Genomic DNA, 24,132 nt, shown 5'->3' with positions numbered 1-24,132 from the left:
TACGTGAAGTCTGGACCAAATAGATTCATATCAATTGGCTAAAAATGACGAGTTCTGGACTCCAAGTGTGTTTGACACAGTATCAAATTCCATTCTTTTTATAATCCAAGAGTGACTTTAACATCTTTCCCAAGGAATACAAAAACTTGATATCTATAACATCCTAACCGAAACCACCCTCAAAATTCAAGTAACAAATAACTGAAACCATCCAAAATGGTGCATCTGTGGAATGGTGCATTTTGTAAGGGACCATTCCACAGTTTCCCTTGTTCACTTACTTTTCTTATATAGTTATTAAAAACAGAAAGGCCTGTGGCTATCATCTGTGTTTCTTTATGTGTAGGAAGGTAAATGGCATTTAAATTGCAGTTTACGCCCATAAATGAGTTACAGATTGGATGTATTCCATTAATTATTTTAGGTCAGGTTACACAAGATGAGTTATGTATTTTCCTCCACCTGAAATGCAAAGTAGCAATTTTTCTCCTATGCAAGAGAAACAATGTAACTTTGTCCTCCCTATAAAGAAAAAGTTATATTTATTATTTATGTGCAGTTTATGTTATTTAATTGTATTCATTTTTTATGTCATCGATTAAGAATTATTCATTCTGTCATATGGTTGTTAAGTTGGTATATATTTGAAGGTTGGTTTCAATTTGCTTCGTGTTTTCCATTAGTTTTTTATGCTAAATTTTAAGGTTTACAGTATTGTTTTTCAGTAGCTTTCCCACTGCAGCTATTCTCCTTCTACATCTGGTCTGTCTTAATTTATATTTTTATCTAATATTAATTTATGTTGACAAATTTATGTATTGGAAAAAGTACAATGGTTTGTTGCTGTTAATAAATATAATTGAATGTGTTACAATACAACAGCCTATTTTAATTGTTGCAACTACAGTATTAGATTACAATAGAATCAGTACTACTTCTAATGGAATATAAATTTAGATGTATTTATCACCAAGCACAAAATGAAAGCTTGCTCCCACTATCGGTGATGTCTCTGCAGAAACTGTGGTGAGGATAATGCTGTGAGGACACGTGGAATACAGTTTCTTCTGCATTCGTCCTCATTGTCCTTCCTGTGAAACGAGAAGAGGGTTGTCTGACTGACTCTTAGGCTCTTAGAAAAGTAGCATGGCTCTGTTAGGGTGCAAGATACCACAGGCTCCTTCGAAGTACTACAGGACACGGGAAGTGTCAATCTGCACAACTGTGCGGTGTGATCAAAGATCTGAGTGTTTATGATGTGGACGTCTGTTTCGTCAGGGCTGAGGTTTGTATCACTCACTGGAGATGAAGAGTCAGTAGACTGATTTCTCATGGTGACTGCTATCCTAGTCACAGGTATATGTACCCTCCTGATGTCAAATGAAGTAAGTGTTTTCTTCTCATATGTAACTTTTTCTTGAATAAAACAGGCTTTGTAGTTAGAAGATTCTTTATTTCCGCTTCTTTGCTAAGCAATTGAAAGCCCAAATTTGCTACTTTTATTTTTAACTCCTTATTCTGATTCAGAAGCTTCATCCAGCGAACAATATAACAATGAGTAGTATTACGTTAGTAGCACACTTTAAAGCAATAAACATAATATTATTTGAAAAACAATGAAGGGGTTAATATTACTTAATTGTAATATGTTTTTACAGTTTTTATTTCGGGAATCACTCTGTTGGGCCTACCTACTGAGATATATCTCTATGGCACCCAATACTCAGTCATCAACTTTTCCGTTTCTTGGGGTGCTCATTCCTATGTATCACCTTCTACCTTCCAGTTTTTTACAAGCTTCAACTTCAATTCTGTGTTTGAGGTAAACAGCACTGTATATATATATATATAGATTTAGATATACTTTGTTGCAGGAGATAGATTTTAAATCTTGTATTAGAAAAACATGAAATGCAGTCAAATATATAAGTTTACTTGCAGAGGATCAGCTGATTTGTACTGTAAAATAGTATGATATTGTTTTCTTATAGTTCTAATATTATCACAAATGACGGTGTTCTTATCACAATGGGTGGGCTGTAAGAAACTGTACTGCTTTCAGTTCAGTTCTAGAGGGGTGGTCTGGTAAAGACACCATGTCACAAGAAATTTATACATTATTATGGGTTACTATATTCAAATTGTCATCCATGATCACTTCATTTTATTTGAAATTGGTCATTAAATTAATTAAATTCAAAATACCAATTATAATAATTTTATTATATTAAATCTTACGCACACTGACTGATTTACGTTTATGATTCTTCATTCAATATAGTATTATTATCTCACCTTGGCCTCTGAACCAAACCATTGTACGCTTTACTTCACACTGAATCTTGTAATGAAATCAAGAAAACCTTTTTAAAAATGATATAACAAAGCTTAGAAACGTTTTCTAGTTCAAAAACTAAACAAAAACAAATTCTGATAGTTTCTCGTATCTTAAATTCAAATTTTGTAATAATCACTTATTTACTTACATTTGTATTGTTGTATTTAAAAATTTCACAACTCTGTTATTTTATGAAGGCGAGAGAAAAAAGATAAAAGGTGTTTTGGAATGCTTTATAAACATTCCCTGAAAAAAACTTTTTGTTATACAAAACAATGTGTTTTTATCTAGGAATGGTTCCAAATAACATTAGAAGGAAACGATACCCAAGGGGGGAGGTCAAAACAGGAGAGGAGGAATGTGACAAATTTCAAGAATGCTATAGTCAAAGCTGCAGAAAGAAACAGTGTGGAACGAACCTTCAGGTAAAAGAAGGGAATAAAGAGACCCCTTGTGGAATGAAAGAATTGCTGAAGCAGTTTAAAAACAAAATAAGGAGCTTGGCGAGAATGGTTAAGGATAGGTTCAAACGAAAAAGAGGGATAAATGGAAAGAGACTTGCAAGGGCATCAGCAAAGATGATGAAGGAGGCAAAGGAGAGGACATGGAAGGATTTGAAGAAAAGACTGAAATCAAACTTCAAAGGAAATAAGAAGATTTTTTATGGGGTGATAAGGGAAACAAGACGAAACCTAAAGAAATGTTGACTAAGGTGGTGGATGTTTTCAGGCGGAAATAAAATGGCGAGGAGAAAGAGGTTTTGAAGACGGTGGAAAGAGTATTTTAAGGAACTACTGGGAAGGAACAGAAAATGAAGAGGAGAAGAAGAGATATGACAGAGGAAAACAGAAGATGAAGAGGATTTTAGTATGTGCGAATTGGAAAAAGCGAATTAAATGAGATGAAAGAGGGGAAATTCTGGCGAGGAATAGACGAGGCTTGACTGGCCTGAGATGGATAAAGGCGGTGCCGGGCCCATTGGGAATTCAATGGCTTTGTACAGAGTGATTGAGAGTGAATTTGGAAGGAAAAGAAGATACCAGAAGACTGGAACAATGGGAAATAAATAGTGCCGATTTTTAAGAAAGGCAATAAGCAAAAATGCGAGAATTATTTACAGTGGGAAATAACATTTGTTTGGTGCCACATACACAAAAAAATTATATTTTGGGGGGAAAAAAAAATACTGTTTGCAGAAAATTAGACCAGTACTCGGATGAAACAGGAAGAAGAGGAGCAATGTGGTTTATAGGAAAGGTAGGTCAACGGTGGGGATGCTATTTTTTGTGATGAGCACAAAGTGTTAGAAAAAGAGGTGGGAAATAAACGGAAAAGATACAATGGGTACCGTTTCTTATAGACCGTACAGAAGGCACTTTATGAATAGAAGGTACTGGAGAGAAAAGGATAATGGGGAGAGTATGAGAAAGATGAGGAATTGCGTGAGGGAATAAGTAGAAAGAATAAAAGAACCTGTACCGGCATATGTAAAAACAGGGTAAGAAATTGAAGAAAAATATACAGATACTTTTAAAACAGAGAGAGGAGTAAGGCAGGGAAGCATATTGTTCACCTTTCCCTTTTTCAATTATTATAATGTGATGGAAAATTATTCTAGATAGAAAGTACAAGGGAAACAGAGGAGCAGAAGAACTTAAGAACAATAGCATATGCGGATTGACATAATGATATGGGAAAATAGGGAAGGAAGAGAGTTTAGAACGAGAGTTAAACACAAATGGGCAAAAGTGGCGAAAGAAATATGGTTTAGAGATGAACATACAAAAATTGTAAAGTAATGAAAGTAGAGAGAAGGGATGGAAATAACAAAGAACGTGTTAGTTGAAGGAAAAAAGACTTGAAAAGGTGAAGGAATTGTCTGCTTATATTCTAGGAAGGCAGTAATCATAACAGATAGGCGGCACAATAAGATGAAGAGATAGGAAACAGAATATGGAAGAGTGGAAAGTTTTTCAATATGGTAAAGAAGATTGTGTGGAGTTGGAAACATTGAGAGAAAGAATCAAAAGTATTGATGTATTAAAATAAAATCTTATTTCCAACCAAATTTATATTATATGTGAGCAGGAGACGTGGACGTGGACTAATAAATGATTTAAGCAGATTGCAAGCTGCAGAAATGATGATTTTAAGAGGGAATAGAGGAAGACTAACAAGAAGAGATAGGAATAAGGAAACGAAAATAACCAGATGAAAGATTGAAAGGTAGTTTCACTGCAAGAGTACAATGGAAGGAAGAAGAATACAGTGGACTGGGGCATGGTGAAGAGGATGGGAGAATACATAGAATGCCTAGAATAGCACTGGGAGAAGGATGGTAGAGGAGGAAGAAGACCAAGGAGGAAGACCGAGAGGAAGATGGGAGGAACCAAGTGTGGAAAGACATAGAGTGAGAAGGGGACTACAGGAAAATAGCAGGTGGATTGAAGCAGTGAGGACATGGAACGATAGACCTAAAGGTGGAGGAGGCTGTGGTACGACGACCCGTGAGAAACGGAAACGTCTGACGATGATGATGATGAATGATGGGTTTCAAGATTTTGAGTACATATAAATCACCATGATTAATAAATTAATAATATAGGCATTTTCAGTTGTCACAAAATTCTACGTTACTTCTTCCAACTAAGCTGGAAGGGACTATTTTAAAACCTTACAACAAGTTATAACACACTTTAATGGTTTTTTTTAAGCAATGAAAAATGTTACCAGTTAGAAATTTATTTTAAATAATGGTGTACCACAAAATAACTCAAAGTACTATTTGATATTACTTTATTTCCTGCACTAATAGCTTTTCCTGTAACTCTTTAAAAAAAACATCTAGTGGACCAATTTATGAGTAATGGTTTAAATTTTTATTTGTTACACTACAATATCAAGGGCTTTGTATTGTATTTTTTTATGTATCTGGAGAGTTACGATTTGATCCACAGAGTCAGATGAATCTTGGGAATTTCAATGTATTCATTCTGTTTGAGTAAGTTGTACTAATAATTGCGTATTAATTCTTACATCTTGTCTAGGTATTTTTTTAATTTTCAAATAAGTATCATCTCCATTTTAAATTATTTAAAGAATGACTTGATACATCAATGAAGAGAACAAAAAACCCAATGTTAAAGTTAACAAAGTTATTTCTAAAACACATAATTAAACCTTTTTTATAACAGATAACAATCAATCCAATAACCAATTTACATAACAACAACATTAATCTTAATTAATACTAGCTAAACGAGTAATAAGTCGATTAAAAATAATAATTAATAAATTAAATTTAAATCAATAACAACAACAATAAATCATTAATAAACAAAGGGACCTGCTACAACAGTTAGGTCAGATACAAAAGAAACAAGGCCTTGGCTTACTTCCTGATTATTTGGAGGGGATAATTCTACAGGAACTCTTGAAACTGTACAGGCATTTCTCAAAACAATAAAATACTAAATTTACAGTAAGTAATAGGTATTTTGTCGTTACGTGTTACTAAATTGGTGGATAAAATATGTTTCCTTTTGCAATAACATTTTCATAACACATTCTCAAAAAAATTACTAAAAGATATTCAAGCATAAATCTATAACATTTTGGTTTCAACTACATATTTAGTTTCAGGTGCAAAAAAAAGTGTGTGAATTGTGCAAAATAACATATGTTTCTAAATGTGTAATCTTACTCTCTGAACATCCAAATTGTAAAAAAGGTTATAGCCGGTATCATGTCTCCTACATAAAATACAAAGTAAAACTTTTGCTTTTTTCCAAAATAATTAAAATTTAATCCTGTTGATCTTTAAAGCAGTTCCAAACTGTTCGTATTTAGTGAAAAGCTTTCAGCCCACTCTGTTTTAATTACACTGTAATGTTTGTTTTACTTTGTACTTGTTCTTTTAACCATTTCCTGTTGGAAGTAATAGAATCTTTTGGATTGTCACTTTGATATTTCTTGGAACACCTTTAATATAGAAAACCAGCCTTAGCCTTATTTTTCACATCAAACACGTTTTCCCATAAGAAATTACTACTTTTAATACTAATGGTTTATAAAATCATTAGTATTAATACAGAAGAAAAATTGTGTTTAAAAATGTTCATTAGCATCCAAAAAAAAACAAGTTTCTGAAGTGAGATATTTATAGATTTGAGACAGTTTTGAAACTTCATTCTCAGGGCTAAAATCGCGAGCCTCCACGTTTATGGCCAGAGCTAACCAACACGCATTATCTTAATATTTTTTGTATGAAAATAATTTGTTTTGAATTTTAAATTAAAACAGGCCTATTGCATTTGGTTTATGTATTGAAAGTGTAATATAAGATGTTTCTGTCAAGTATTATGTTTGCAAAGTAAAACCTGATAAAATTTGTTCCAGATAATCTTATTTTGCCAGCAGTGTTATTACGTTCCCTCTCTCGCCTTTAGTCAAGGTATGTAAATGTAATTAACTTTTGAGAGTGCTGATATTGTACTTCCCTCATTTTCCTGAACAAATTTCTTCCTTGAAAGTACATTTCCTGTTATTCGAGAAGTTCAAAAAGTTGTGATGTTTTTAAAATTTGCTTTCTACGTTGCTAACCTCAGTACAATTGTTTTGTGATCAGTTCTGGTGTACCAGTCTATATTGTAACCCAATAATCAGCACATAATGTATTTTCTACACTACCTTTGTAAGTATAAAATAAAAGGATCTTACTTAAAAAAAACATACAGTGTATTAAACAGCAGTTGGCTGAAAGCTTTCAATAAATTACGAACAGTTTTGGAACTGCTTTAAAGATTCAACCGGTTTAAATTTTAAATTATTTGGAAAAAAAGCAAAAGTTTTACTTTATTTATGTAGGACATGATACGGGGGGGGGGGGGCCGGCTATAACCTTATACAGATTTGGATAGTTCAGAGAGTAAGTATTACACATTTAGAAACATATGTTATTTTGCACAATTCACACTTTTTTGCACTGAAACTAAATATGTAGTGAAACAAAAATTTGTTATAGATTTTTGCTTGAATATCTTTTTTAGTAATTATTTTGAGAATGTGTTATGAAATTGTATTAGCAAAGGAAAACATATTTTATCCACCAATTTAGTAACACGTAACTCACAAAATACCTATTACTTACTGTAATTAGATATTTTTTGTTTGTAGAAATGCTCGTACAGTGTAAGAGTTCGTAGAATTATCCCTCCAATAATTCAGGAAGTAAGCAAGCCTTTTCTTTTGTATCTGAACCTAACTGTTGTACAGGTCCTTGTTTATTAATAGATTTATTGTTGTTGTTAATTGAGTTAAGTTTATTAATTATGTAATTTTAATCACTTTATAACTGTTGCTAGTGATTAATTTAAGTTTAATGTTGTTTGGTTTATGTAAATTGGTTATTGTTTGATTGTTTGTTTATAAGTATTTATGTTTTGAATACTTGTAACTTAACCATTGCGATTTGTTCTCTTCATTGATGTATCAAGTCATTTCTTAATATATTTAAAATGGAGTATACGTTATTGATTGAAAATTAAAAAAAATACCTAGACAAGATGTAAGAATATAATACAATTTTAGTAAACTTACCATACAGAATGAACTACATTTGAAAATATCCCAAGATTCCTGACGTCTGTGATTCAAAATCGTAAACTCCAGATACTAAAAAAATACAATACAAAGCCTTGATATTGTGTGTAACAAATAAAATTTAAAACCATTAACTCATAAATTGTCCACTAGATGTTTTTTTTAAAGAGTTACAGGGGAAAAGCTATTTAGTCAGGGAAAATATAAGTAATTAAAATAGTACTTTGAGATTATGTTGTGGTAGAACACATTATTAAAATAAATTTCTAACTGGGTAATCATTTTCATTGCTTAAAAAAAAACCATTAAATGTTGTTATAACTGTTGTAAGTTTTAAAATAAGTCCTTCCAAGCTTAGATTTGGAAGAAAGTAACGGTAGATTTTGTGACAACTGAAATGGCCTATATTATTAATTTATTATCATGGTTATTTATTTGTACTCAAAATCTTGAACCATCAGCATCATCAGCATCATCGTCAGACGTTTCCGTTCTCACGGGTTCGTCGTTACACAGCCTTCCACCCACTTTAGTCTATCGTTCCATGGTCTCCTCTTCATCCACCTGTATTTTCTGTAGGTTCCCCTTCTCTCTATGTCTTTCCACACTTGGTCCTCCATTCTTCCTCTCGGTCTTCCTCTTGGTCTTCTTCCTCCTTTCCTCCTTCTCCAGTGCTATTCTAGGCGATTCTATTATCTCCCATCCTCTTCACATGCCCCATCCACTGTATTCTTCTTCCTTCCATTGTCTCTTGCAGTGAAACTACCTTCAATCTTTCTCTGGTTATTTCGTTCCTTATTCTATATTTCTTGTAAGTCTTCTCTACCCATCTTCAAAAATCTCATTTCTGCAGCTTGCAATCTGCTTAAATCAGGTTTTAGTCCACGTCCACGTCTCTGCTCCATATAATATAAAATTGGTTGGAACTAAGATTTATACATCAATACTTTTGGATTCTTTCCCAATGTTCCAAACTCCACACAATCTCTCTTTACCATAGTGAAAAACTTCCACTCTTCCATATTCTGTTTCCTATCTCTTCTCTTATTGTGCCCCTATCTGTTATGATACTTCCTAAATAACAGAATTTCCTTCACCTTTTCAAGTCTTTTTTCCTTCAACTCAACACCGTCTTTGTTATTTCCATCCCTTCTCTCTACTTTCATTACTTTACATTTTTGTATGTTCATCTCTAAACCATATTTCTTCGCCACTTTTGCCCATTTGTTTAACTCTCGTTCTAACTCTTCTTCCCTATTTTCCCATATCATTATGTCATCCGCATATGCTATTGTCTTAAGTTCTTCTGCTCCTCTGTTTCCTTGTACTTCTAGAATAATTTCATCCCATTATAATATTGAAAAGAGAAAGGTGACAATATGCTTCCCTGCCTTACTCCTCTCTCTGTTTTAAAAGTATCTGTATATTTTTTCTTCAATTCTTACCCTGTTTTTACATATGCCGTACAGGTTCTTTATTCTTTCTACTATTCCCTCACGCAATCCTCTCTTTCTCATACTCTCCCATATCCTTTCCTCTCAGTACCTTATCATATGCCTTCTGTAGGTCTATAAACGCTACCATTGTATCTTTTCCGTATTCCACCTCTTTTCTAACACTTGTCTCATCACAAAAATAGCATCCACCGTTGACCTACCTTTCCTAAAAACCACATTGCTCCTCTCTTCCTGTTTCTTCCAGTACTGGTCTAATTTTCTGCAACAGTATTTTTTCATAAATTTTTTGTGTATGGCACAACAAAGTTTATTCCCCTGTAATTCTCGCATTTTTGCTTATTGCCTTTCTTAAAATCGGCACTATTATTCCCATTTTTCCAGTCTTCTGGTATCTTCTTTTCCTTCCAAATCACTCCTCATCACTCTGTACAACCATTGAATTCCGCAATGGGCCCGCCGCCTTTATCATCTCAGCCGTCAGCTCGTCTATTCCCGCAGATTTCCCCTCTTTCATCTCTTTAATCGCTTTTTCCAATTCGCACATACTAAAATCCTCTTCATCTTCTGTTTTCCTCTGTCATATCTCTTCTTTCCTCTTCATTTTCTGTTCCTTCCAGTAGTTCCTTAAAATACTCTTTCCACGTCTTTCAAACCTCTTTCTCCTCTCCATTTTATTTCCCCTGAAACATCCACCACCTTAGTCAACATTTCTTTAGGTTTTCGTCTTGTTCCTTATCACCCCATAAAAAATCTTTTTATTTCCTTTGAAGTTTGATTTCAGTTTTTCTTCAAAATCCTTCCATGTCCTCTCCTTTGCCTCCTTCATCATCTTTGCTGATGCCCTTGCAAGTCTCTTCCCATTTATCCCTCTTTTTCGTTTGACCTATCCTTAAAACCATTCTCTCGCAAGCTCTATTTTTGTTTTTAACTGCTTCAGCAATTCTTTCATTCCACCAAGGGGTTCTCTTTATCCCTTCTTTTACCTGAAGTTCGTCCACATGTTTCTTCTGCAGCTTTGACTATAGCATTCTTGAAATTTGTCCATTCCTCCTCTCCTGTTTTGACCTCCCCCTTGGGTATCGTTCCTCTAATGTTATTTGAACCATTCCAGATAAAACACATTGTTTATAACAAAAAGTTTTAGGGAATGTTATAAGCATTCCAAAACACTTTATCTTTTTTCTCTCGCTTCATAAATAACAGAGTTGTGAAATTTTTAAATACAACAATACAAATGTAAGTAAATAAGTGATTATTACAAAAATTTGAATTTAAGATACGAGAAACTATCAGAATTTGTTTTGTTTAGTTTTTTGAACTAGAAAACGTTTCTAAGCTTTGTTATATCATTTTTAAAAAGGTTTTCTTGATTTCATTACAAGATTCAGTGTGAAGTTAAAGCGTACAATGGTTTGGTTCAGAGGCCCAAGGTGAGATAATAATACTATATTGAATGAAGAATCATAAACGTAAATCAGTCAGTGTGCGTAAGATTTAAATATAATAAATTATTATAATTGGTATTTTGAATTTAATTAATTAATGACCAATTTCAAATAAAATGAAGTGATCATGGATGACAATTTGAATATAGTAACCCATAATAATGTATAAATTTCTTGTGACATGGTGTCTTTACCAGACCACCCCTCTAGAACTGAACTGAAAGCAGTACAGTTTCTTACAGCCCACCCATTGTGATAAGAACACCGTCATTTGTGATAATATTAGAACTATAAGAAAACAATATCATACTATTTTACAGTACAAATCAGCTGATCCTCTGCAAGTAAACTTATATATTTGACTGCATTTCATGTTTTTCTAATACAAGATTTAAAATCTATCTCCTGCAACAAAGTATATCTAAATCTATATATATATATATACAGTGCTGTTTTACCTCAAACACAGAATTGAGTTGAAGCTTGTAAAAAAACTGGAAGGTAGAAGGTGATACATAGGATGAGCACCCCAAGAACGGAAAAGTTGATGACTGAGTATTGGGTGCCATAGAGATATATCTCAGTAGGTAGGCCCAACAGAGTGATTCCCGAAATAAAACTGTAAAACATATTACAATTAAGTAATATTAACCCCTTCATTGTTTTTCAAATAATATTATGTTTATTGCTTTAAAGTGTGCTACTAACGTAATACTACTCATTGTTATATTGTTCGCTGGGATGAAGCTTCTGAATCAGAATAAGGAGTTAAAAATAAAAGTAGCAAATTTGGGCTTTCAATTGCTTAGCAAAGAAGCGGAAATAAAGAATCTTCTAACTACAAAGCCTGTTTTAATTCAAGAAAAAGTTACATATGAGAAGAAAACACTTACTTCATTTGACATCAGGAGGGTACATATACCTGTGACTAGGATAGCAGTCACCATGAGAAATCAGTCTACTGACTCTTCATCTCCAGTGAGTGATACAAACCTCAGCCCTGACGAAACAGACGTCCACATCATAAACACTCAGATCTTTGATCACACCGCACAGTTGTGCAGATTGACACTTCCCGTGTCCTGTAGTACTTCGAAGGAGCCTGTGGTATCTTGCACCCTAACAGAGCCATGCTACTTTTCTAAGAGCCTAAGAGTCAGTCAGACAACCCTCTTCTCGTTTCACAGGAAGGACAATGAGGACGAATGCAGAAACTGTATTCCACGTGTCCTCACAGCATTATCCTCACCACAGTTTCTGCAGAGACATCACCGATAGTGGGAGCAAGCTTTCATTTGTGCTTGGTGATAAATACATCTAAATTTATATCCATTAGAAGTAGTACTGATTCTATTGTAATCTAATACTGTAGTTGCAACAATTAAAAATAGGCTGTTGTATTGTAACACATTCAATTATATTTTTATTAACAGCAACAAACCATTGTACTTTTTTCCAATACATAAATTTGTCAACATAAATTAATATTAGATAAAAATATAAATTAAGACAGACCAGATGTAGAAGGAGAATAGCTGCAGTGGGAAAGCTACTGAAAAACAATACTGTAAACCTTAAAATTTAGCATAAAAAACTAATGGAAAAACACGAAGCAAATTGAAACCAACCTTCAAATATACCAACTTAACAACCATATGACAGAATGAATAATTCTTAATCGATGACATAAAAAATGAATACAATTAAATAACATAACTGCACATAAATAATAAATATAACTTTTTCTTTATAGGGAGACAAAGTTACATTGTTTCTCTTGCATAGGAGAAAAATTGCTACTTTGCATTTCAGGTGGAGGAAAATACATAACTCATCTTGGTAACCTGACCTAAAATAATTAATGGAATACATCCAATCTGTAACTCATTATGGGCGTAAACTGCAATTTAAATGCATTTACCTTCCCTACACATAAAGAAACACAGATGATAGCCACAGGCCCTTTCTGTTTTTAATAACTATATAAGAAAAGTAAGTGAACAAGGGAAACTGTGGAATGGTCCCTTACAAAATGCACCATTCCACAGATGCACCATTTTGGATGGTTTCAGTTATTTGTTACTTGAATTTTGAGGGTGGTTTCGGTTAGGATGTATAGATATCAAGTTTTTGTATTCCTTGGGAAGATGTTAAAGTCACTCTTGGATTATAAAAAGATGGAATTTGATACTGTGTCAAACACACTTGGAGTCCAGAACTCGTCATTTTAGCCAATTGATATGAATCTATTTGGTCCAGACTTCACGTAAATCTGTAGGACTCTCTCTGTTACCATTGGTCATTGGCTATTTAAATTAATTATACTTGTTAAAAAACAGTCTTTCATAACTAATAATGATATTACATTTCAGTGTATTCTTCATTAATATTTTGGGCTTAACAAATATAAACTTGGAATGTTATTATCTGAGTTTGTTTAATCATGTAGATAGATATTGGTACAGAATTTGATTGTATTAGATACAAATATAATCAAAGGTGCAGCTTAGGTTATATTCAATGAAAAAGGATGGTAATAATTTCCTTCCTGAAGATCTTGTCTAATCAATTCTAATTCTGATACTTTCTTGACATCTCTTTTTACCCTTATAATCCCACTCCATTCAGGGCAAACGAACAGGTTTTTGATGAATGAACACCTTTTTACTCATAAGCAAAACACAAACAAGAACTAATAAGTTGTTGATCAAAAACTTAAGCGAATAATGAACAGAATCCAACCAACCTGGCCACAAGAGACATTGACACTGGGAAGACTCCCATGGTCTTGCCGCCCAGCATGTAGTCTTCAAAGGTGTTCTGTCTGTTGAAGAAGGTGTAGTAGACGCCAACCAAAGTAGACAGAAGTAACATGGCTGACACCACTGTGTAATCCACCCATGTAAATTTCAGATCGATTTGGTGTAGTTCCATTGTAGATACTTCTTCAATGTATTGAGGTGACACCTGTATAAATTCATTTCTTAGATTAATGATTCTTTGTAAATCTTGGAAATTCTCACAGTAGTTGTTGAGGTAAACAACCTATCCGCCTATTTCAGGGAGGCAAACACTACGTAACACAAAAAAGTCATTTGTCAAATTGGCTAGGAATGATGTTCTTCTAAGGGTTTAAGAGAGTAAACTACTAAGCAATTTTAAATTGTGATGTAATTTAATGTTACAAAGAGAGATCCACTCATATAACATCAAAGGCAAGAATCACCAACAGTTAGAAAAAACAGAAGTATTAATTTTTGACATTGTCAGCAACAAAACGGAAACAAATAGCAATGAAAAGATTGATAGGAAAGGGTGTTCATACTCACCAAACTGATTTCTTTTAATTCACCCAACTTCCATTGGTGGTGTGCATGGATGAATTATCTACCCTTTCACAGCTCTGGTGGTCTTCTTGAAAAATTAATATAGTTGCCTCATATAACATTGTGACCAGAGCCAACCTGTGAGATAAAAACTTATTATGTACTCTTAATCTTAGACTTACATATGCAACCATTTTTAAAGAATGAATTTTAAAATATTTTGGCCTTGGTTAGGAAACATTTTTTATATTCAACAAGTTATTAATCACTTAATGGTTTTTATTTTTATCCCTAAAATTATGTTTTTGTAGAATTTTTTTACTGGTTTTTACAAAAACAGGTTTCTACAGTTTTAGTTATTTACTTTTCGTACAAAGAGTTATGTTTTGTGTGTAAACACAGTTTCCTGTTTAAAATTAAAGCTTCCTTCACTTTAGCACCTCATTATTCAAAAAAGAATGACATACTAAAAATTGAGAGTTATAAATTAAAAATTAAAGGCGTAGTTAACTTTTGTGAACCCTTATGAAGTCAGTTATTAGCTATCATTTTGAGATTATGAAAATACTGTTATAATACTATACATACTGATTGTGAATACTGATTTGGATTTATTCTCATTATGTTCTTCTTATGTTTATCTTGGTGGAGTATGAATTAATATAATAGATTCTATGAATCTTTTATTCTAAAGACTCATTTATGGGAAGGTTTAATGTTTTGATTTTTTTTGTTTTTACTTAATAGACCCAGGAGGGAAACGGTCAAACCACCCCACACCAGGAACCAGCCCATAGAGGACGACACCTGCACTGCCAGGAAAGATTTTAGTTTTAGTGATAGCAATTTAATTGGTAACTCTAGTTGTTTGTTATACACTTAAATATTCAGGGAATTAAAAGCAAACTGGATGAACTTAACTTATTGCTTGCAGATTTCGGAGAAAAAATCTGTATAATATGCTTGAATGAACACTGGCTTTCAAAAGAAAATGTAAATTTATTGAATAATATTGAATTTTTCAAATTAGCTGATTTTTATGTTAGAGAAACTGTACTAGAGGAGGTTCGGCAATCTTGGTCAGAGAAAACTCTGGAATAAACTTTAAGGTCCGAAATGATTTAAAAATGTACAATGATAACTATTACTTTGAATGCTCCATAATAGAACTTTTGGATTTAAAAACCCCAATAATTATAATATCTTTATACAGAACTCCGGATAATAATTGCACCCTTAATATTTCTTGAAAAACTTGGTGGCTTATTGGATAAATTCAGAAATAAAAAAATGTCAATATTTTTAATAGCTACAGACTGCAACATCAATGTATTAAATAAAAAGGAACCACAAAAATTATATGAAATACTTAATTATAATGGCTTTACAAATAAATATTGTTGAGGTAACAAGGACCAGCAAGTGGAACATGTCTAGATAACATAATAACAAACAATAGGTTTAAGATTGATAATTTTTTAGTTACGAATGTTGGCCACTCTGACCACAATGCTATTATAACAACTTTGCCCATATTTGAAAATAGAAGTAGGGATAAATATGTTATTCAGAGAAGATACACTAAAGAAGCTAGACATGACTTTATGATCAACGTTAAAAAATACTGAATGGGAATTCAGCAATGCCAAAAAAGTGAATGAAAACTTTGATAGTTTCTTAAGAGAATTCCTTTTCATGTTTAATTGTTCTTTTCCACTTAAATCCGTCAAAATTAGAGGGAAGATTAGAGCAAAGTGGATAACAAAAGGGTTACAAATTTCAAGTAGAAGTAAGAGAAAAACTCCACAAACAAGCACAAGTTTCAAATTATGAAGAAATTAAAACCCATTATAAAATTATATAATACAATTTTTAAAAAAGATTGTTAGAGAAGCTAAACGTAGAGCTAATGATTTATACATAGAACAATCTAACTGCAAGGGTAAAGCAGCCTGGCAAGTTATAAAACAGGAATTGGTATAAAACACAAAAAATCATGATGGAGTAAGAGAAATAGTGGTTAATGGGAAAGTAATTAGAGAACATAGTGAGATGGTTAATCATTTTAATGAATCTTATTTAAAGATTGTAGAACAATTGAATATAAAAAGCTCTCCGGTAAAAGCAGTGGGAAAATTACAAAAAGTTAAACAGTACGTCTTTTCGTTTTAAACCTGTTCAAGCGAAAGAAATTCATAAATTAATATCAACGTTGCCTAACAAGTGGTCTACTGGCTGGGACGAAATTCCCTCAATAATTGTTAAAGACTGTAAGGAATATCTTGTGAAGCCAATAACAAATTTGGTTAATCAATCGTTAGGAACAGGTTGTTTTTCCAGACAAGCTTAAATATTCAGTAGTGAAACCCATTTACAAAAAAGGTGAGAAAACTCAAGTCAAAAACTATCGTCCGGTTTCATTGTTACCAGTGTTTTCCAAGCTATATGAGAAAGTAGTTAAACCATCAATTATACAAATACCTAGAAAAAAATAGTCTGATTACTGGATGTCAACATGGCTTTAGAAAAAATTACTCAACTGACATGGCACTTTACTAACCTTGCAGAGGAATAGTTTACAGTGCTTTGGATGGATCACAGTCTACAGTGGCAGTGTGCTGTGATTTATCAAAGGCATTTGATTGTGTAGATCATGATATCTTAATGAAGAAATTAGAATTATATGGAGTAGAGAGCACATCTTTAAATTGGTTTAAGTCATATATTACAGGGAAAAACAAAAAAAACAACTTTAGTATCAGACTATAAAAAGTATCATTCAGAGTATGAAAATGTAGTGTCAGGAGTTCCGCAAGGATCGATTTTAGGACCATTACTATTTACATTGTATATAAATGATCTACCACAAGACATAGACACGAAATTAGTCTTATATGCTGATGACACCACAGCTATAATCAAGGAGAAAAACTTACATGTAATGAAATTATTAGTAGAACAAAACTATAGTTTAAATTAGAAGAGTGGTTTAAAGTTAATGGAATGATTCTGAATACTACAAAAAACAAATATTATTCACTTCAAAAACAGACAGCAAAGAGAAGAAATGTTTACAGTCACAATAGATAAAGAACAAATAAATAGCTGCAAAAAATGTAAAACTGTTGGGAGTTTGTTTTGATGAGCATATGACTTGGACAGAACAAATACAAAACTTATGTAAAAAACTCAATTCTATTTGTTTCAATATGAGCTGTGTTTAACACACATCACAAGTTTAAAAACAAAGATGACCCTATACTATGGCTATTTTTACTCAATAATGAAGTTTGGAATTACATTGTGGGGCTCAGTAGAGATAACAGAAAAAGTGTTAAAAATCCAAAAAAAGATTATAAGAATAATGACATTCTCATCCAGAAGAAGTTCTTGTAAAGAAAAATTTTAAGAAACTGAAAATTCTTACTGTCCCTTGTGTGTACATGTATGAAGTACTGAGTCAAGTTCATCAAAATTTGAACTGGTTTTCTAAAGAAAAAACTATTCATCAACACAATACTAGAAATACCAATTTGTTAATATATCCTGTACACACCACAGCCATATTTGAAAAAAGTTTGTATTATATGGGTATTAAACTTTACAACAAATTGCCTAACAATTTCAAACCAAATGCCACAAGTTGAATTCTTAGATAGAATAAAAAGTATGTTTGTCAAAAAGGCTTACTACAAGATTTCCGAATTTCTAAATGACAAAAAACATAATAATTTAGTTATGAAGATTAAGTGTTTTCTCCTAAGAAAACTTAATTTAATATAATACAAAATTCAATAATTGATCTCCAATTTGTTATTTGAATATATGTTATATTGTTACCAATTTTATTGTTTGATTTATTCATGGTTTTATTAATTTTATTGTTTTTAATAATTTTATTGTTTTATTTGTTAATTGTTTTAGTAATTTATTGTTTTATTTGTTAATTATTTAACTAATTTTATTGTTTTATTTGTTAATTAGGTTAATGAATGATTGTTATTACATTAGGGTGTACTACAATTTTTACTACTGTTATCTGACTCAGGAATGCTTTACAAAATAAATGTTTGACATAGGTTTTAAATACTGTTAATTAGTTTATAGTTAATTTATTCATAGCTGAAAATATTAATACTGTTATTTATAATAGAGCTTATTTATTGTTTAGCAAATCATTTTGGCTAGAATCTTGTAAATCTATTAGTACTAACGATGGAGACCGAAAAAAGGGAAATTTCTGACTATGTCATCTGTCTTACCAGGCATAGCTGGATCTTGTAAGATGTAATATGACAATAAACATTCATTCATTCATTCATTCATAGACTACTAAGAAAGCATCTGGACTATCCCATGAAAGTAGCAAATCCTTTCCTAAAGAAATAATATGGCACCGTTACTCAGTATTAATTCTAAACAAACCTGAATTGTCTTTCTCATACATTTCACTTATTTTTATTCACACATTTGATTATCCCACTTAATCTTTTTGCTAACTGATCAGGGAAAAACATAAGAACTTCTGAAAACTCTAGTATTCAGAACAGAAGTGAAGCTGAGCAGGTAAATAAAGGATCTCCTGTTTTACATTTACTCTGGCCTGTCTGATCATCCACTCACATTTTTCCAGTTTGTGTTAATCACTTCTGTGTTCCAGATATAATGTGTACTAAAAATGGGTTTGAACCAAATATCTATTCACATAATACTAGCTAAACAGTTGAAACCTGAACTAAGCAACCAAAATTCACATATGTAAAAAATTCCTAATATACTCCCTTAAGTTATACTATAGGAGGCAAGAGCCAATTTGCACAACATAGTTTTTCTTAAAATCAATACAGGCATTTTCCATTAAAAAATGTATTGGCAGCAATGCTAGCTTTGTGGGGGGGGGGGGGGTCAAAATGGGAGAGTAGCAAAAGAGTTAAAAATATAATAAAACCATAATTTTTTTCTCTCAAATTAACTTTTTCTGTTTGTATATACTTTTAAACTTGACTATCATACACATGAATAACAATCAACTTTCATAAAACTAGAGAAAGTCTCAACTTTAAGGGTCTGTATACAGTTATATGGCACTGATTTAACATTCATTTATGTGGCTGACATTGGTTTTAAGTGAGTAAAGAAAAATGAGAAAAAAACATTTCATTTTATAAACCTTTTAGATATCTTCTCATTTCATCCTTTACCAAAACTAGCATGGCTGACGATCAAATTATATATTTCAAGAAAATTTTTGTTTTCTAGATTATTATAATTTAGTTGTTAAACTTATATTACTGATATCAAAGCAAAAATATCTGGAGAAGACACTTAATCTTCAGCAAATTTAAACCACTTTTAAAATCAATTGTTTTCTGCTGAACACTTACAACTGGATTTATTTTATATTTGACAAATGACTTGATACCTGTTTTGGAGACTATTTATTGATAAATTATACTTTCTTCTAACCCAGGAGATAGATAATAACTGTAAAAATATGTAATCCCCAACTCCATCTGTTTAACGTGTTAACTGGCACTGCAGAGGCTTAGTACTATGTTCGATGTCACTCAGAATAGACCAGCAGTGAAGTTGTTAAAATTACATTTCTAGCCACTTTGCCAGTTTCGTCAGTAAAGCTAGCATTGGATAGCAAAATTCTAGGCTTTTACCACTATCACTCCTTTACTTAGATTATTAAGTCTGAGTCTGCACTCTTATAGAGAACTAAACCTATTAAATACTTGTGATTGGCTGCATTGTTTGAGACTGACACAAAACAGTCATATATTCCCTATAGCCAAATCTAATTAGTGTCTATGGCTAATTAGATTTGGATGGATAGCAGAAAATGGACACACTGTTATGTACGCAGACGACACTGTCCTCACGTTTACAGACAGAACACTTAAAATGCTAGAAGAGAAAACAAACTTACAATTCCAGAGAACCAAACAATACTGCTCCACCAACGACCTAGTTTTAAATGAAAGCAAAACAGTGCAGATGACCTTCACCACCAGACGCAATAACACAACCATATCACTACTGGACTACTTACACAAAACAGCACAAAATACTTAGGCATCATAATTGACTCAAAGCTCTCCTGGAAACCTCACGTAGACCAACTCTGCAAGAAGCTGTGCTCAGGCCTCTATGTCATCCGCAGAATCAAGCAAGTATGCAGCCCGGACTCAGCCAGAGAGTTGCCTACTTTGCCCTTTTCGAGTCCCACCTTAGCTAAGGCATTGCAACATGGGGAGGAGCATCAAAAAAAAAAAATTAAAAAATAAAAAAAATAAAAAATAAAAAAAACCTTAGTAGAAAATTTGGGTAGCTCAGCTTTAGCACTAACAGTTTTCCTCCAATCTATATTCTTGAAAGTAATGAGATAAAATTCAGGAACGTTGCAGTGTTTAGAACATCAAATTAATAATCTAAAAATTTAGATAAATGAAAGTATTTTGTACAGATGAGAGAAAAACAACATTCAAGTTTGTATGTGGAAGTGTGTTTTCTCCAGTAGTGCATTTAGAAAAGTCTTTTAATTAAAACTTGTAAAAGATGAGATAAAACATTTTGTTATTTGAGATAACTTATGTGAGAAATGTACTGTCCATTTTAAGGCTTTTAAACCAGGACAAGGAATCCCACATGTTAAACTGTAAAAGGTTGTTCAATTCATAAACTATTGTTTTTATGTGTTCTATTTATGGAATTTTTGTGGTATATACCAAACAAAAAACTAAGTGAGAATTCAAAGTAAAAGCATTGTGTGTTGTTTCCAATGTTTATTTTCCCAGCTCATTATACTAAAACCGAATAAAACATATTAATTTAAAACCAAAAATAAACAACAGATATCAAAAATTGATAATTATAGAGGTTTATTTACTTACAAAATATATACGTAGCACCACCAGCCAGTTAGTAAAGTGGGCAAATAATCCCACACATTCTTAGAAATGTACAAAAACACCAGATCCCAAAAATACTTTGACAAATGGGAGTATCGAATTAATTTTAGTCTAATTATGTATCCGTCTCTGGCACATTTTCACAGTCCGGAGCTTCTCTCAGACAAAGGATATGAAATGTTAATGTGGCAGTGGCCGACCTTGGCACAGAGCCTAATACTCAGGACCTTCTTTATTTATTGCTTGTTTTCATCTTATTTTGAATTTATATGCTACTTCCGTTGTTCCAATACTAATTCAGTTATAGAGATTTTGATGTCTGTTTATTGTCAGTGCATTGTACGCACATGATCGGACAGTTATCAGTTACCAAAATATACATGCATGTTAAATTACATACCATAAGTAACCACCTCCATTAAATGATTCAAATTAAACTGGAAACTACCACTTTTTATAAATAATCTTCTAATTAATTATTATTTAGTGTTTAGTATTTAAATGGTTGTAGATAGACAAATTAAGCGTAGGATGGGTTTCATAACAAAATATTGTCTACTTTTTAATGATATAGTGTATCTAAAAAATATAGTTTTCTTTTATATTAAATAATTTTCAATTGTCTAGAAAAATGTGAAGTTATGCTAACTGACTTAAGTCAAGCTTTGGATTGCTCTCCATTGTATAAAAGTAACGGTTTTAATATTGTGTGCTAGAATAAAATTCACTTTTTGAGTCATTTGTCGAGAACAAATGTGTTTATATAAATAATGGCAAGTCTTGATTTAGAAAGCAGAAATATCTCAAGGTTCAGTCTTGGGGCTTTTTTTATTCATGGTTTAAAATAATGATCTTGTTGTGACACCAACTTCTATTTTGTATATACTTACATATAATAGTATATACAGTTTTTCAATACACACAGGGAGTGTCAAAAGTTATATTTCAACTAAAAATCATTTATTAGCACAGGATACCCCTACTCGCCAGGAGTAATTGAAGATGTAATAAGCAATGAGAATCCAGAGAAAGCTTTAAAATATCATATTAATTTTTTTGGTAGCCACGACCTAGCCATAATCAAGGCCAGTGATGTATGCTCTTACGAGGAAAACAAATCAGAGTATGGCAGACCAAAAAACAGACAACTTTCAAAACAAGAAATTCAACTCTGCATTAAAGGAAGCTGAACAAATTTGTTTCATTCTGTGAGAGTCTCATACCAAAGTTAATGAAATTACTGAATGGATTGATAATTATGACAAGATTGATGACTTTGATTTAGACACATCCCTTACTTTTGCTGCCGAGGACGGGCAGCGCACTGCTGGCAGATAACATTAAACTTAAACAAAATCTGCAAAGCTTACAAGAAGAAAACACGACTTGTTAACAGAACTTGAAAAGAGCAGACACAACATCAGTTCATACCTCGAGATTGAAGATAAATTATTTAAAAAAAGACGAGATTATCAAAATATTTACCGATAAGAACAATTTAACCAATATTATCAATTATTTTACACATTGATATTCTTTAAAGCATAGAGTATGTCTAATAGTAACAACACTTCTTATTTCAACCTTTTTGCAACCACTGCTGACCACGTTCACAGAGTAATAAAACATCCAGATAGGAAAATGAAAAGATTTAGTTAAAGTATACTTTTAACTGTAGATTTGAGCAGTTATTTACTATGCAGTGCTTGGTAAGTATTGTAATGCAGGTATTAATGACAAAGTTATCATCTATCTTTTACTACAAATGTAAATTTTGTTGTAAGACCCATTTTTGTTGTCTTTTGACAAAATAGTATATTAATATACTGACTATATATGACAATATAGACTATATAGACTGTACTGTATATTGACTTTATTTACATCAATTTTCTCAGAATTAAATTCTCTACATGTTGTGTTCATGAATTTTATGTATATTTTAGCCATTCAATGAAATTATAGTGCCTAAAACGTAAAAATGTGTTTTTTTGACAGTAAATATTTATTTTTAAAGCAAGTTATTTTGCAAACAAAAGAACTTACAGTTCTGGGACCTAGTTTACTCAAATTTTTCTGAACAAAATTCATATGAAATGATCAAATGTTTGTCTTAGTTATCATTCTAACGGTTTCAGTTTGGTTTAATTTAATCCTTGGAATGGAAATCTGGGCAACCTCAATGCCTATGAGGTTGCATGCAAAGCTATTATGGTACTAAATAAACAAATCTCGCTAACAAAGTTATACGATTTTTTTATCTTGTTCATAGGTCTACAATCACCTGTTAAAATGTTTTTCTTTCCTCCTGGATCATCCTGTATATATTTTCTTGATCAGGGAAAGAAAGCATAATAAACAATGGCACAAAAAACACTAAGTCCGAACTAAATTACAACAGCCATAAATATACACTTTTTGATATATTTTCTTGATTGTGGCAACAAGGCAAACTGGCCTTTGGCATCGGAAATATAATTCACCCGAACCAGAAGTTTTCATACACATGCAATGCCTATGAGGTTGCATGCAAAGCTATTATGGTACTAAATAAACAATTATTGATCACAGTGATGAATGTCAACACGTTACTGCAGGACATGTTTAAATCTGAGTTTGACATGACTCTAGTGGCTTTTAGGTATAAAATAATCCAGTTCCTTAGTACTCATGATGCAGAAAGAACCTCAAGTGTTGAAATTCACAAAATTATAAGTTAAATAATGTTTTAAGTGATCTTGAGACAATGGATGGTAAAAACAAGGTGTAATTTCAGGTTATCTACAGTCACGGCTCAATAACAAAGCAATTATATTAGAAAAGATAGCGTTTTTACTGAAATGTGTTCACCTCAGCTCTTAGCTTGGTGGCAACATTGTTGAAATTACAGAACAACAAAATCATCTTTATTTAACATTCACTTGTACTTTAGAATATTAAGTACTGTAAAAAAAGTGACACAAAAGTTTTGAAAATCATTGTTTAAATACTCAAGTATACAAAAGTATACTTTGGAAGAAAAACTAAAATGCATTTTATCTTTAAAAT

The 24,132-nt window shown here is 32.1% G+C and overlaps 1 protein-coding gene across 1 annotated transcript; it reads right to left on the bottom strand.

Annotated features, from left to right (window-relative positions):
- Positions 1-11,300: 11,300 nt before the first annotated feature.
- Positions 11,301-23,782, bottom strand: LOC124355559 (sodium-coupled monocarboxylate transporter 1-like). Its single transcript, XM_046806722.1, has 3 exons — positions 23,369-23,782; positions 13,588-13,808; positions 11,301-11,460 (listed from the first exon to the last, which is right to left on the bottom strand). Exons 2-3 carry the CDS (start codon positions 13,773-13,775, stop codon positions 11,301-11,303), a joined length of 348 nt encoding a protein of 115 aa, XP_046662678.1. The 5' UTR covers positions 13,776-13,808; positions 23,369-23,782.
- Between the last annotated feature and the right edge of the window lie 350 nt (positions 23,783-24,132).

This window comes from Homalodisca vitripennis, chromosome 2, assembly GCF_021130785.1.
Source record: "Homalodisca vitripennis isolate AUS2020 chromosome 2, UT_GWSS_2.1, whole genome shotgun sequence".
Taxonomy (NCBI): Eukaryota; Metazoa; Arthropoda; class Insecta; order Hemiptera; family Cicadellidae; genus Homalodisca; species Homalodisca vitripennis.
Note: the sequence above shows the minus strand (reverse complement) of the source record. Positions and strands in the feature narration are given on the sequence as shown.